This window comes from Mustelus asterias, chromosome 10 (assembly GCF_964213995.1).
Source record: "Mustelus asterias chromosome 10, sMusAst1.hap1.1, whole genome shotgun sequence".
Lineage (NCBI taxonomy): Eukaryota > Metazoa > Chordata > Chondrichthyes > Carcharhiniformes > Triakidae > Mustelus > Mustelus asterias.
The window spans coordinates 106,850,289-106,864,346 of record NC_135810.1 but is presented as its reverse complement, the minus strand read 5'-3'; the positions used below and the strand labels follow the sequence as shown (position 1 = coordinate 106,864,346).

The 14,058-nt window shown below is 43.9% G+C and overlaps 1 protein-coding gene across 1 annotated transcript in view; it reads right to left on the bottom strand.

The window, feature by feature from the left end:
• LOC144499475 (von Willebrand factor A domain-containing protein 3B-like) overlaps nucleotides 1-14,058 on the bottom strand; it is a 207,827-nt gene that overhangs the window by 52,717 nt on the left and 141,052 nt on the right. The window contains exons 15-17 of the mRNA XM_078221465.1: nucleotides 5,602-5,700; nucleotides 3,601-3,791; nucleotides 171-302 (exon numbers count right to left, since the gene is read on the bottom strand). Coding sequence (XP_078077591.1) covers nucleotides 171-302; nucleotides 3,601-3,791; nucleotides 5,602-5,700 — 422 coding nt within the window. The remainder of the gene's footprint in view (nucleotides 1-170; nucleotides 303-3,600; nucleotides 3,792-5,601; nucleotides 5,701-14,058) is intronic.

The window sequence follows — 14,058 nt, the reverse complement described above, 5'->3', positions numbered from 1 at the left end:
AAACCTGTTGGACTTTAACCTGGTGTTGTTAAAACTTTTACTGTATTCAAAGTTTTGACAGGTTTTGAACAGACAAGAAGTGATTTTGATTGCTGAAGGGAATTTAATATAAACACAACTGCTAAATGGATGAGAATGCAGAAGGTGAGGGTTGGGAAAAGGGAACATACTTGTTCTTTGTAGGAGTTTCGTCACGGTTATGGTACCAGTCCAGCATTACACACTCTGCATGGAGCTTTTCTACCCTTTCCAAATCCTTTCTTCCCTGTTCAATTTCTTGTTTCAAAAGGCAGATGTCTTCACTCTGAACAATTCAAATTAATTCCAGTCATCAAAACAAGGACCATTGTTGGCTAAGAAATATTCAGATTCATTATGAAACGAAAAGATTGAGATTAAACAACCAAGTTGAATTGCCGTTAGTTGCAATTAGACACAAAAAAAAGTAGCTACTTGAATAACAATCCTGGTGATTAAAGAAACATGATTTATCCCATTCTCTTTTACATCAACTTGTGCATGATAATTAGTCTGATCTTTCACAGACACTTCTTAAAAGAAAATATCACAATAAAATAACTTGGCTGTTTTAGGGAGCAAGTATCGAATACTTCAACATGACCTCTCTTTCCACTGTGAATACGTGGATGGAAAATGAGTTACCAAAGTATCTCTATCGCCTGTTAATGAAAGCAAAATGCTGCAGATACTGGGGATCTGAAATAAAAACAGAAAATGCTGGAAAAACTCACCAGCTCTGGCAGCATCCGTGAAGGGAGAAACACAGTTAATGGGCTGAATAACACCAGGGCAAGGGGGTTGGCATGCCCCCCCCTTGCCCATACCCCCTCCCCCACCATCAAAAACCACATCAGCATGGAGACAACACCTTCAACAACAACCCATCCTGCAGTCATAAAGTGCAAGTGGGGGAAATGCCGAGGGTCTAATCTATTTATCCATTTTGGCAGGAAAAATATAAATTAAAATTATCTCAGTGGAGAGAAACTTTGGACTGCTTCAGTGCAGAGGGATCTGGGTGGACTTGTGATAAATCGCAGTAAACTGGTGGGCTGATACAGCAGGTAATGAAGAAGGCAAATGGAATCTTGGCATTTATTGCTCAAACAATAAAATATAAAAGTAGTGAAGTGTTGCTGCTACTGTACAAAGCATTCGTGAGACCGCACTTCTGCACAGTTTTTGTCCCCTTACCCCGTGGAGGGATATTGTTGCATTGGAGGCAGTTCAGAGGAGGTTCACTAGGTTGATTCCAGAGGTGAGGGGTTTGACTTACAAAGAGAGATTGGGCAGTTTGGGCCAAAATCCCTGGAGTTTAGAAAAATGAGAGATCTAATTGAGGTGTACTAGATGATAAGGGGGTTTGACTAAGTTCATGTAGTGAGGTTGTTTCCTCACGTAGGACAATCTAGAACAAGAGGTCATAGTTTTAGGATAAGGGGTGGCAGATTTACAACAGAGATGAGGAGCAATAAGTGACTTTGCTGCCCCGCCTCATGGCATGGAGAGATGAATGTAAATGCATTTGCTTGAAGCCTGCATAGGTGAAGTGCATTGAATACTGTTCCAATACCTGTTCTGTGTGTTACAGCCTGAGAATTGGCCTCATAGAATGTTTATTTAATAGAACCTCATGTGATTAATTCCAGTAAGCCTGCGTACAGTGGCAAAGGTTCTCAATTTAGTCCCTGGCCTATCATTTGTCTAGATATACCACAGGCAGGCCTGCTCGCAGGAGTTATAGTTGAAGCTCAACCCAAGTAGCACATCAAGAGTAGAATAGAAGAGAGAGCAATTGATGATGATCCTTCCCTTTCTTCTCCAGTTGTTCCGGCAGTGGCCATTGACAGCTTCCTGGCACCGCTGAGAATGATGGAGCCAATCTGATTGGCCGATAGCTTCAGAGGGCGGGACTTCCTCTGCAATGAGGGGTGGTAATCCCATTCTTAAGAATATAAGAACTAAGAGGAATAGGCAATTCAGCCTAGAGGGAGGCAATGGCCCAGTGGTATTATCGCTAGGCTATTAATCCAGAAACTCCGCTAATGTTCTTGGGACCCGGGTTCGAATCCCGCCACAGCAGTTGGTGGAATTTGAATTCAATAAAAGTATCTGGAATTAAGAATCTACTGATGACCATGAAACCATTGTCAATTGTCAGAAAAACCCATCTGGTTCACTAATGTCCTTTAGCGAAGGAAATCTGTCGACCTTACCTGGTCTGGCCTACATGTGACTCCAGAGCCACAGCAATGTGGTTGACTCTCAACTGCCCCTCAAGGGCAACTAGGGATGGGCAGTAAATGCTGGCCAGCCAGTGACACCCATGTCCCACAAATGAATAAAAAAAGCCCCTCGAGATTGCTTTGCCATTTAACACAATCATGGCTGATTTCATCTCAGCCTCAGCCCCACTTTCCTGCCGGTTCACCATAGGCCTTCAAACTCTGACTAATTAAAAATCTGTCCACCTCTCCCTTAAATTTACTCAAAGTGCCAGCCTCCACCACGCTGTGGGGTAGTGAAGTCCACAGACTCATGACCCTTTGTCAGACCTGCTGAGATTTTCCAGCATTTTCTGTTTTTGTTTCAGATTCTAGCATCCACGGTAATTTGCTTTTAACAGAGTGGCTATTGGATGACTCCCGAATGGAAAATAGGCCACATTTCTGAGGGTGGTTCTGAGGCATATTGTTGGGACACAACAGAGGGAGCTTTAGTCTGTAGCTGGCAATGCTATACCTGACGTGGGAGTGCTTGTTACTGACACTAAAGTTTCATTCTCCAGCGATGTCCTTCACTCACCCATTTTGCAGCAAGTTACCAAAAGAGTGCACTTATACCACTGGAAGGGCAGAGTTTAGAAACATGACATATGGGGCCATGGGGATATGGGTGGAAGGGCAGGCCCTGGCATAGGGGCATGAGGTGGACCTTTTAAATTTATCTTTTGAAAAAAGGTGCCCTTGTGGAGACTTGGCTACACAAACCTTTTGAAATCCTGGCCTGACTCCACAAACATTGTGGGGGAGTTGGACATGTCTATTACTACAATGGAGCCGGCCAGGTTCATAAGTTCATAAGATATAGGAGCAGAATTAGACCATTCGGCCCATCGATTCTGCTCTGTCATTTGATCATGGCTGAGGAATGGGGAGTACTGGATATGGGCTTTTGGCAGGGACCAGCCCGCGGCCTTTGAAAAATTTCTGGAAAGTCAGACAGCCCAGGAATTGTGGATGGGAAGCCTGGAATTGTGGCCCAACTGCCAGTTTTTAAAGGGCTCCCGAAGTCAACTCAACTCAGTGAAAATTCAGGCTGTTAACTTGGTTTCTCTCTACAGATGCTGCCTGACTTGCTGAGTTTGTCCAGCGTTATTTTTTATTTCAGATTTCCAGCATTTGCTTTTGTTTGGTACAGTTTTTGTGAAGGCTCCTTCACGCATTGAATATACCACATAAACGTGAGCTGTTGTCAATGAGAGACATGTAAATGATGAAATTAGTGATGCGTTTGATGCTGTTGTTGTAGAATTTCTCAAGGATTGGAAATATTTTCCCTTCACTTGCAGTGTGGAACTTCCTTACCACAAATGGCAGAGGGTTAGTGGTCACTGCTCTGTCACTGTCGTAGGAATGGAATCGTCCCCCTGTTTTGTCAGAAAGTTCATACAGAAACTTGTTGGCTTCAACATCGTCACAGTTAAACGCGATGGAATGAATGGGGACAAGACGGATGAGCTGCACCTGTGCAAAAATAGTTTCTGGAGGCTGTGTAGGAAAATAATACAGAAAACAATATTAACCTTTAATTCATTCATTCATTCATTCATTTATTAGTCACAAGTAGGCTTATATTAACACTGCAATAAATTTACTGTGAAAATCCCCTAGTCACTACACTCCGGCACCTGTTCGGGTACACTGAGGGAGAATTTAGCATGGCCAATGCACCTAACCAGCAAGTCTTTTGGACTGTGGAAGGAAACCGGAGCACCCAGAGGAAACCCACGCAGACATGGGGAGAACGTGCAAACACTGCGCACTCTGCAGCTCCATCAGTATGAGGAGGGAGCAGGGGTCTGCTGCGCATTCTGCAGGAGATCGTGGGGGGTGTGGGGGTCTGCAGGAGATCGTGGGAGTGGGGGACGCGATAGGTCTAGGCGGCGAGGGGGCCGGGGGGGGGGGGGGGGGGGGGGCAATTTTTCCAGGCTTTGTGAGGTTTGTGATTGGCTGTGAGCCCCCACGATAGCTGGGGGGGGAGTGGGTTTCTTTGACTGCAGCTGGAGAGGCCTAACAGGTCTCTCTCTCTGTCAGGCCGCTCGCTGCTGTTGCAATTGTACAATAGCTCCCTCTGCTGCCAGGGCAAGCAGGCTGGCAGGTTAAAACCTGTCCACTGCCTCTAGTAACTGGAAACACTTTAGCCCATTTCTTCATGCACTAAGTGCATAAGATTGGGAGTAAAGACTCACCCAAAAAACAGATCTGAATCTCTCTTGTTTTCACGAGAGCTGGGCACTTGGGCTGGAATTTTACCATCCCGCCCACCATGGGAATCGGAGCGAGCAAGGGCGGGACAATGGGCAGCTCCATTGGCCTTGGGCAGGATTTTACAGTTTCAGGACAAGATAGGCCATAAAATCCCACCCTTGGAATTTTTCTCGTAAAATCACCCCCATAAAATTGCATTAAGTTGATCTTTCTGTACACCCTAGCTATGACTGTAACACTACATTCTGCACTTCCTCCTTTCCTTCTCTATGAACGGCATGCTTTGTCTGTATAGCACGCAAGAAACAATACTTTTCCCTGCATACTAATAAATCAAATCAAATCAAATCAAATAGTCTCAGCATAAAGGGTTAACCATTTAGGGATGAGATGAAAATAATTGCCTTCATTCAAGAATCATAGAATCCCTACAGTGCAGAAGGAGGCCATTCGGCCCATCGAGTCTGTACTGACGACAATCCCACCCAGGCCCTATCCCGAGAACCCCATGCATTTACCCTGTCTAGCCCCCCTGGCACTAAGGGACAATTTAGCATGGCCAATCAACCTAACCCGCACATCTTTGGACTGTGGGAGGAAACCAGAGCATCCAGAGGAAACCCACGCAAAGGGCTGTATATTTTTGGAACTTTCTACCAGAGAGAACTGTAGATGCTCAGTCAATGAGGTTGATAGATTCTTGGCACAGGAGGAGGCCATTCAGTCCATTGTGTCTCGGTACAAAGGGAATCAAAGGATGTGGGGGGGGGGTGGCGGGAAAGTGAAGTTGACGTGGAGTTTTGGTCACGATCTGGTAAAATAGTTTTGCCTTTCAGAAATGATACTCAAACCTCAAACTATACAAAGGTCAAAACTGCAAAACTCATGAGGTTCCATAGGCCATTTCTCAACAGTGATTAGTCTTACTGAGATTCTCTACTGAAGAGAAAGCAGTTTCAGCTGTGATGCCTGGTAAATATTGGTGTCATGAGAGGTTTATAATAGCAACATCTGTCATTGCGAGATGGCAGTGACACCTTCAGATCTTACTCAACTTAACATGATGTTGTTTTCTATAACAACACTTTACCTGATCAGGCCGTCCATCAGTAAGCAGGTAGACAGCTTGTGTGCCAGCATCTGCAAGAGCAAGTTGTATAGCTCCCAGGGTATTTGTGGAGCCACCAACCTGTACAAAAATATCACATTGTTCAATCTGAACTTCTCCAAAATTAATCCAAACCCGACAATATCGCAACTACAGCGAGCCCTGATTTTGGTGAGATGATGAGTTGGAGCTCTTTGCACTCTTATCACTCCAATGTCACCGTCCGCAGAGGAAAACCACCAATTTACCCATGCTTCCAATAGAAGTGACTTCAGCAAAGTAGGAGCCATTTCTTTATGAATCGCATGTGCAGGAGTAAGTTATGTTCCCAAAGGGAAGCGCCTAACCTCTGTTGAAAGCATCCTCCAGATGGCAGTACCAAAATTAATTTGCCATGTTGGAAACTGTTCATCCAGCGATATCTAAACTTTAGCTGGGGGGTTGTGTTTAGTCCATCAAACTTGCAATACTGCCCATAGGGACAAAGTTGCTCAGTTCTGACACAATTGGTTAATTGTGTATATATGTATGTATATAAAGCAAACTGGAATAAGCCAGTTAAATTGGGTGCTTGAACTCTATGTGGCATAGTCTCTTTTGTCTTGAAGTGATATCACATGCTATCACACTCCTCCCACTTCAATAAAATAATTACACAATGTTTAAATTCCATACAACATATATACATTTCAGTTTTTTCATGTATTTACAAATCCAACTTTATCACTCGTTTAATGCAAAATACTGTGGATGCTGGAATCCGAAACAAAAACAGAAAATGCTGGGAAATCTCAGCAGGTCCGTCAGTATCTGTGGAGAGAGAGTAGAGCCAATATTTCAAGTCTAGATGACCCTTCTAGACTTGAAACATTGGCCTTACTCTCTCTCCACAGATACTGTCAGACCTGCTGAGATTTTCTGGCATTTTCTGTTTTTGTTTACCACTCGTTTCCTATTCCTCAGACAGTCACGCCTTCAAAATGACACAAACTTCAACACTTGGAGAAGGACTTTCACCCATCTTGTCTTGAATCTGAGGAGACTCAGTCCAACAAAGGCTGATTTTGACTTTGACCATTAATTTCAGTTTTCAGTTGATCTGACACGTCTGTTTGACTCTGAGTTGGCTCGGAACAGGTTTCAGGCACAACTTGTGTTGAAGTAATTGTTGGTATTCAAATTGTATCCCAACTATCCAATTGATCAGACTCATTGGATTCTTCCCAACCTTCTCTTCTTCTTCCTGAGCCTCTGAAGGCAAAACATGATCTGAATGTACAAAGCTAACCTTTCCTCTACCAAACATAATGACCAGGTATGCACGAGGACCACATATTTTAATGACTTTTCCTGGGAGCCACTTCAACCACTTATCATGATGATCTTTCACTTCACCTTCTTTCACTCACTCCATCCCTATCAATACTCTCTTACTGCCTGGATTGTTGCTCTTCTGTCGGGAAAAATTATACAAAAGTCTGTGGTCACGTACTAACTGACTCAAGAATAGCTTCTTCCCTGCTGCCATCAGAGTTTTGAACCTCGCATTAAGTTGATCTTTCTCTACACCCTAGCTGCGACTGTAACACTATATTCTGCACCATCTCCTTTCCTTCTCTATGAACAGTCTGTATAGCATGCAAGAAACAATACTTTTCACTATATACCAATACATGTGACAATAATAAATCAAATCAATGTGACTTCAGCAATGATTGGTATGGCTCCTGCTCTGCCCAAGACCACAAGGAACTACAAAAGGTTGTGAATGTAGCCCAATCCACCACGCAAGCCAGCCATCCATCCACTGACTCTGTCTACACTTCCCGATGCCTCGGCAAAGCATTCAGCGTAATTAAGGACCCCATGCACCCCGGAAATTCTCTCTTCCGCCTTCTCCCATCGGGAAAAAGATACAAAAATCTGAGATCACATACCAACCGACTCAAGAACAGCTTCTTCCCTGCTGCTGTCAGACTTTTGAATAACCTTATATTAAGCTGGTCTTTCTCTACACCCTTGCTATGACTGTAACACTACATTCTGCACTCACTCGTTTCCTTCTCTATGAATGGTATGCTTTGTCTGTATAGCGCGCAAGAAACAATACTTTTTACTGTATGTTAATACATGTGACAATAATAAATCAAATCAAATCAAAATCAATGTGGCTAAGGCAATAAAAACATCAAACTAGGCTGTCTCGGAAATAATTGAGCTGGAACTCTTGCCAGTAGTAGTGTGATGCGTGTTATGTAAATAAACCGAAAATCTTGCCAGTTTGTGTTTCATAGTCAGCTGACATTTCTTTCAATTTGTATCTAGTATTTGTTTAATCGCAGCACACTTTACAATTTAAGAACATAAGAACTAGGAGCAGGAGTAGGCCATCTGGCCCCTGGAGCCTGCGCTGCCATTCAATAAGATCATGGTCAATCTTTTCGTGGACTGAGCTCCACTTACCCGTCCGCTCACATTAACCCTTAATTCCTTTACTGTTCAAAAATGTATCTAACTTCGCCTTTAAAATATTCAATGCGGTAGCCTCAACTGCTTCACTGGGCAGGGGATTCCACAGTTTTGTACTGTGTACTTTGATATGGTGGGACTCTGGTGCTTTACACCCCATTCATTCTCATGTACTTTAAAACTCTTCTGAATGAAACTAAGGTCCATTTGTTCAACACAATTGCCTCTCGGAACCTATACGCAGCAACGGATTAGGCCAAATACCTAAGAGTTTTGCTAGTTGTGCTTTGCTTCATCAGAAACCTCCCAACACATTTTGAATGGCTGTCTATCACAATGAATGATATGGAGTTGCCGGCGTTGGACTGGGGTGGGCACAGTAAGAAGTCTCACAACATCAGGTTGACGTCCAACAGGTTTATTTAGTAGCACGAGCTTTTGGAGCATTGTCCCTTCATCAGGTGAGTGGAGAGTTGGATTCACAAACAGGGCATATATAGACACAGACTCAATTACAAGATAATGGTTGGAATGCAAATACGAATCACTGAAACAACTATATGATGACATCAACAAGTTCCATCCCACCATCAGACTCACCATGGACTACTCTCCAGAATCGGTTGCAATCTTGGACAAACGCATTTCCATCAAGGACGGTCACCTCAGCACTTCACTGTTCCGCAAGCCCACAGATAACCTCACGATGCTCCACTTCTCCAGCTTCCACCCTAAACACGTTAAAGAAGCCATCCCCTACGGACAAGCCCTCCGTATACACAGGATCTGCTCAGATGAGGAGGATCGCAACAGACACCTACAGATGCTGAAAGGTACTCTTGTAAGAGCAGGATATGGCGCTCAACTCATCAATCAACAGTTCCAACATACCACAGCGAGAAACCACACCGACCTCTTCAGAAGACAAACACAGGACACGGCTGACGGAGTATCCTTCCTGGAGCGGAGAAGCTACGACATCTTCTTCGGAGCCTTCAACATGTCATTGATGAAGACGAACATCTCGCCAAGGCCATCCTCACGCCCCCACTACTTGCTTCAAACAACCGCACAACCTCAAACAGACCATTGTCCGCAGCAAACTACCCAGCCTTCAGAAGAACAATGACCACGACACCACACAACCCTGCCACAGCAACCTCTGCAAGACGTGCTGGATCATCGACACGGATGCCATCATCTCACGTGAGAACACCATCCACCAGGTACACAGTATATACTCTTGCGACTCCATCAATGTTGTCCACTTGATACTCTGCAGGAAAGGATGTCCCGAGGCATAGTACATTGGCGATACCATGCAGATGCTACGACAACGGATGAATGAACACCACTCAACAATCACCAAGCAGGAGTGTTCCCTTCCTGTGGGGGAACACTTCAGCAGTCAAGGGCATTCAGCATCTGATCTTCGGATAAGCGTTCTCCAAGGCGGCCTTCAAGACACCTGACAACGCAGAGTCGCTGAGCAGAAACTGATAGCCAAGTTCCGCACACATGAGGACGACCTCAACTGGGATCTTGGGTTCATGTCACACTACCCGTAACCTCCCATGACTTGCCTGGGCTACATACATACAGGTATGTATGAAATCATCTTATTCTGAAAATCAAAGGCAATGCTTCATGCTCTACCTGAGCATAATTCCACTCACTGGCACTGAGGGTGCATGAGGCAAATGCAATTGTCTCTCCTCACCATTGTCTAAGACATGAGAGATCACAACACCTACTGGCTGGAGACAATTCACACCTCTTTAACCTGTGCTTAGCCCTCTCTCCACTCGCATTGTCTGCACCTGTAAAGACTTGATTACCTGTTAAGACAAGCATTTCAACCATTATCTTGTAATTGAGTCTGTGTCTATATATGCCCTGTTTATGAACCCAAATCCCACTCACCTGATGAAGGAGCAGCACCCTGAAGGCTCGTACTACCAAATAAACCTGTTGGACTTTAACTAGGTGTTGTGAGACTTCTTACCATCACAATGAATAGCTGTTGCCCTTCACATTCTGTACAATCTATGTACAGCTTCTGCCATACTCTAGCCAGACATTTCCATGATTGCAAAGGTACCAGTGGCAGATTTTCTTCCCCAATCATTGACATGCTCTACACTGTTTTACTGCCAATATGTCCTTCTGTAATCCTGACTACCAAAGGTAGCTTCTCGCTCGACTTTTTGTGAAACTCATCCCTGAGTGCTGATCATGAAGATCACATAGCAACTACAATCTGTACTATTCACACTGGCTCCCCACATAACACAACCTTTATCAACTGATAAATCATTCTTTTGCATAAAAAAATCCTAATTTCTAATTCCAGTTTCTGTATTGGCCACCTATTTGCGATATAGTCATACACCTTTGTTAACATAGGGTTCCTAAGAGTTGTTTTATCAATGTCATCTGCTGTGACTGGCAACTCATCTACACATGAGGAAAAAATACATCTTCCTTGTAGGGAAAGGTAATCTCGACATCACACTGGCGTTACAATAATTTTCCAATCATCTGTACTTAATATCGTACTGGTAAGCAGACAAAATCAAAGTCCAGGCTGCAGCTGAAGTGGGTACTGGCGACTTGGGATTCAATACATCCATCAGTGGCTTAAGATTAGTTTCAATCAAGACCATGCAGGTATGTATGAAATCATCTTATTCTGAAAATCAAAGGCAATGCTTCATGCTCTACCTGAGCAAAATTCCACTCACTGGCACTGAGGGTGCATGAGGCAAATGCAATTGTCTCTCCTCACCATTGTCTAAGACATGAGAGATCACAACACCTACTCCATGTGGAGAGATATTACATGCTAGCTTAATGTTTTTGGGCACATCGTAATGTACAAGCAATCTATCATCTACCAGCTGACTTTTATACAAACAGATTGTCTTCTATATCCAATTTCCCGGAACACCTTTCCTCAAAGAGTTCATTCAGTGGCTACAATGAGGTTGCAAAATTTGCTATGAATTTACCGTAATAATTCACACGACCCAAAAAAAGATCCGAGTTCAGAGATTGTCTGAGGCTATGGTGCATTTCTTATTGCATAAACCTTACTCTTAAGCAGGCTGTAACCCATCTTTATCTACCCTGTGACTCAAGTACTGTACAGAGTTTTGAAACATTTCACATTTGTGTCTTCGCCCAAACTCCACTCTTTCCCAAACATTGGAGCACCTTTTTCAATTTGTCATCATGGGTCTGCCTACTTTGGAGCTGAAATAAGTATGTGTACAAATAGCACAGCCTTCCCTAAATTCCTTGAAAAACCTGATTCATCCTTCGAAAAATCCCAAGGGCTGAAGAAACACCAGATGAATCTGAAATAGATCCATGTGTGTATTACTATCCAAATATGACTTCAACTCGTTGTCTAACTCAAAGTTGCAGATAGGCATTTCTCAGATCTAACTTTGCAAACAAACTGGTTACAATATGGCAAACAGATCCTCCATGTGTGGTAAAGTAGTGAGTGGATTATATTATAGTAAGAAGTCTCACAACACCAGGTTAGAGTCCAACAGATTTAATTGGAATCACTATGATTCCAACTAAAATGATTCCAACTAACCTATTGGACTTTAACCTGGTGTTGTGACAGTTCTTACTGTGCCCACCATAATCCAACCCTGGCATCTCCACATCATGATTACATTATAGTACTTGATTTACGGTAATGTCATAATCCCCAAATACTTATACTACCATCTGACTTTGGTATGACCGCTATGGGAATAGAGTCCAATTACTCTGTTCTACCTTAGAGATAAATGTTCTCACACTCAAGTCGTTCCAGCTCTGGCTCTACTTTCATAGAGCAGAGGGTTCTGGATGAGGACTGCTCTTGTGTTCCTCTGAACATGCAGGTAAGACTTGCGTTTTTGAATATTTATATTTTAATTCATTTTTGGGATGTGGGAGTCGCTGGCTTGACCAGCATTTATTGCCCATCCCTAGTTGCCCTTGAGAAGGTGGTGGTGAGCTGCCTTCTTGAGCCCCTGCAGTCTATGTGGCGTAGGTACAGCCACAGTGCTGTTATAAAGGGAATTCCAGGATTTTGACCCAGCGCCAGTGAAGTAACGGTAATGTGCTTCCAAGTCAGAATGATAAGTGACTTGGAGGGGAAACTTCCAAGTGGTGATGTTCCCACATATCTGCGGTCCTTGTCCTTTTAGGTAGTGGCTTTGAGTTTGGAAGGTGTTGTCTAAGCAACCTTGGTGAGTTTCTGCAGTGAATCCTATAAATGGTACACACTGCTGCCACTGTTAATTATGGTGTACGAGGCAGGATGTACGAGGCAGGTTTTTTAGATGTGAGAGGCAGGTTTTTTACACAGAGGGTGGTGGGTGCCTGGAACACGCTGCTGGGGAAGGTAGTGGAAGTGGATACGATAGTGACTTTTAAGGGGCGTCTTGACAAATACTTGAATCATAGAAACCCTACAGTGCAGAAGGAGGCCATTCGGCCCATCGAGTCCGCACCGACCACAATCCCACCCAGGCCCTACCCCCACATATTTTACCTGCTAATCCCTCTAACCTACACATCTCTGGACTCTAAGGGACAATTTTTAACCTGGCCAATCAACCTAACTTGCACATCTTTGGACTGTGGGAGGAAACCGGAGCACCCGGAGGAAACCCACGCAGAAACGAGGAGAATGTGCAAACTCCACACAGACAGTGACCCGAGCTGGGAATCGAACCTGGGACCCTGGAGCTGTGAAGCAGCAGTGCTAACCACTGTGCTACCGTGCCGCCCGGGATGGGAATAGAGGGATATGGTCCCCGGAAGGGTAAGGAGTTTAATTAAGTCGGGCAGCGTGGTCAGTGCAGGTTTGGAGAGCCGAAGGGCCTGTTCCTCTGCTGTAATTTTCTTTGTTCTTTGGTGGAGGGATTGAATATTTGTAGAAGGGGTAGTAATCAAACAGGCTGCTTTGGCCTGGATGGTGCTGAGCTTCTTGAGTATTGTTGGAGGTGCACTCATCCAGGAAGTGGAGAATATTCCATTACACTCCTGACTTGCGCCTTGTAGATGGTGGACAGGCTTTGGGTAGTCAGCAGGTGAGTTACTCGCCACAGGATTCTTAGCCTTTGACACACTCATGTAGCCACAGTATTTATATGCCTAGTCGAGTTCAGTTTCTGGTCAATGATAACCCCCAGGATGTTGACAGTGGGGGATTCAGTGATTGCAATGCTATTGAACATCATGAGGCAATGGTTAGATCCTCTCTTGTTGGAGATGATCATTACCTGGTACTTTTGTGGTGCAAGTATTACTTGCTGGTTACACGAAGCACCTGAGGATACTTTTCAATCCCATCATCTTTTGATGTGAACTTCATTTTGACATGAAAAAGCTTGTTCCAATTTAACTTCAGTGCTGTTAACCAGTTCCTCCCTGGCAGGGCTGATTTTACACCATACACTTCAATGACGGGCAAAAACAAAACTTGCAGTTCCACTACTGGTTTGCTGGAAGCTTCCCCAACCCAAATTTGTTCGGCTAGGGAAATCCACAATCCTATCTTATTGCCAGACTGCGATATTATTGTAGGACAAAAGAGGCTGGGTGCTGCATGGAGTTCAACTGAATTGGTTTATTCTGGTTTGGTTCATATACATACATACACAAATGGCTATGAGAGGGTGCTATTACAGAGACATTTGTGTATATATGTACCTAAAGCAAGCCAAGTAAACTAGTTCAGTTGTGTACTTGAACTAGTTTTTTTGTTTCAACTAGGATATTAATTATCCAGCATCCAAGGCTAGATATATAAGGAAAATAATCTTGGAATCCTGCTCATGAATGCTAGCCAGAATCATCAGTAGCAAACTTAACGGGCGGGATTTTCTGGCTGTGCTCGCCCCAAGACTGGAAACTTCTGCCCGAGGTCAATGGGCCTTTGCCTGGTCCATGTCCCAC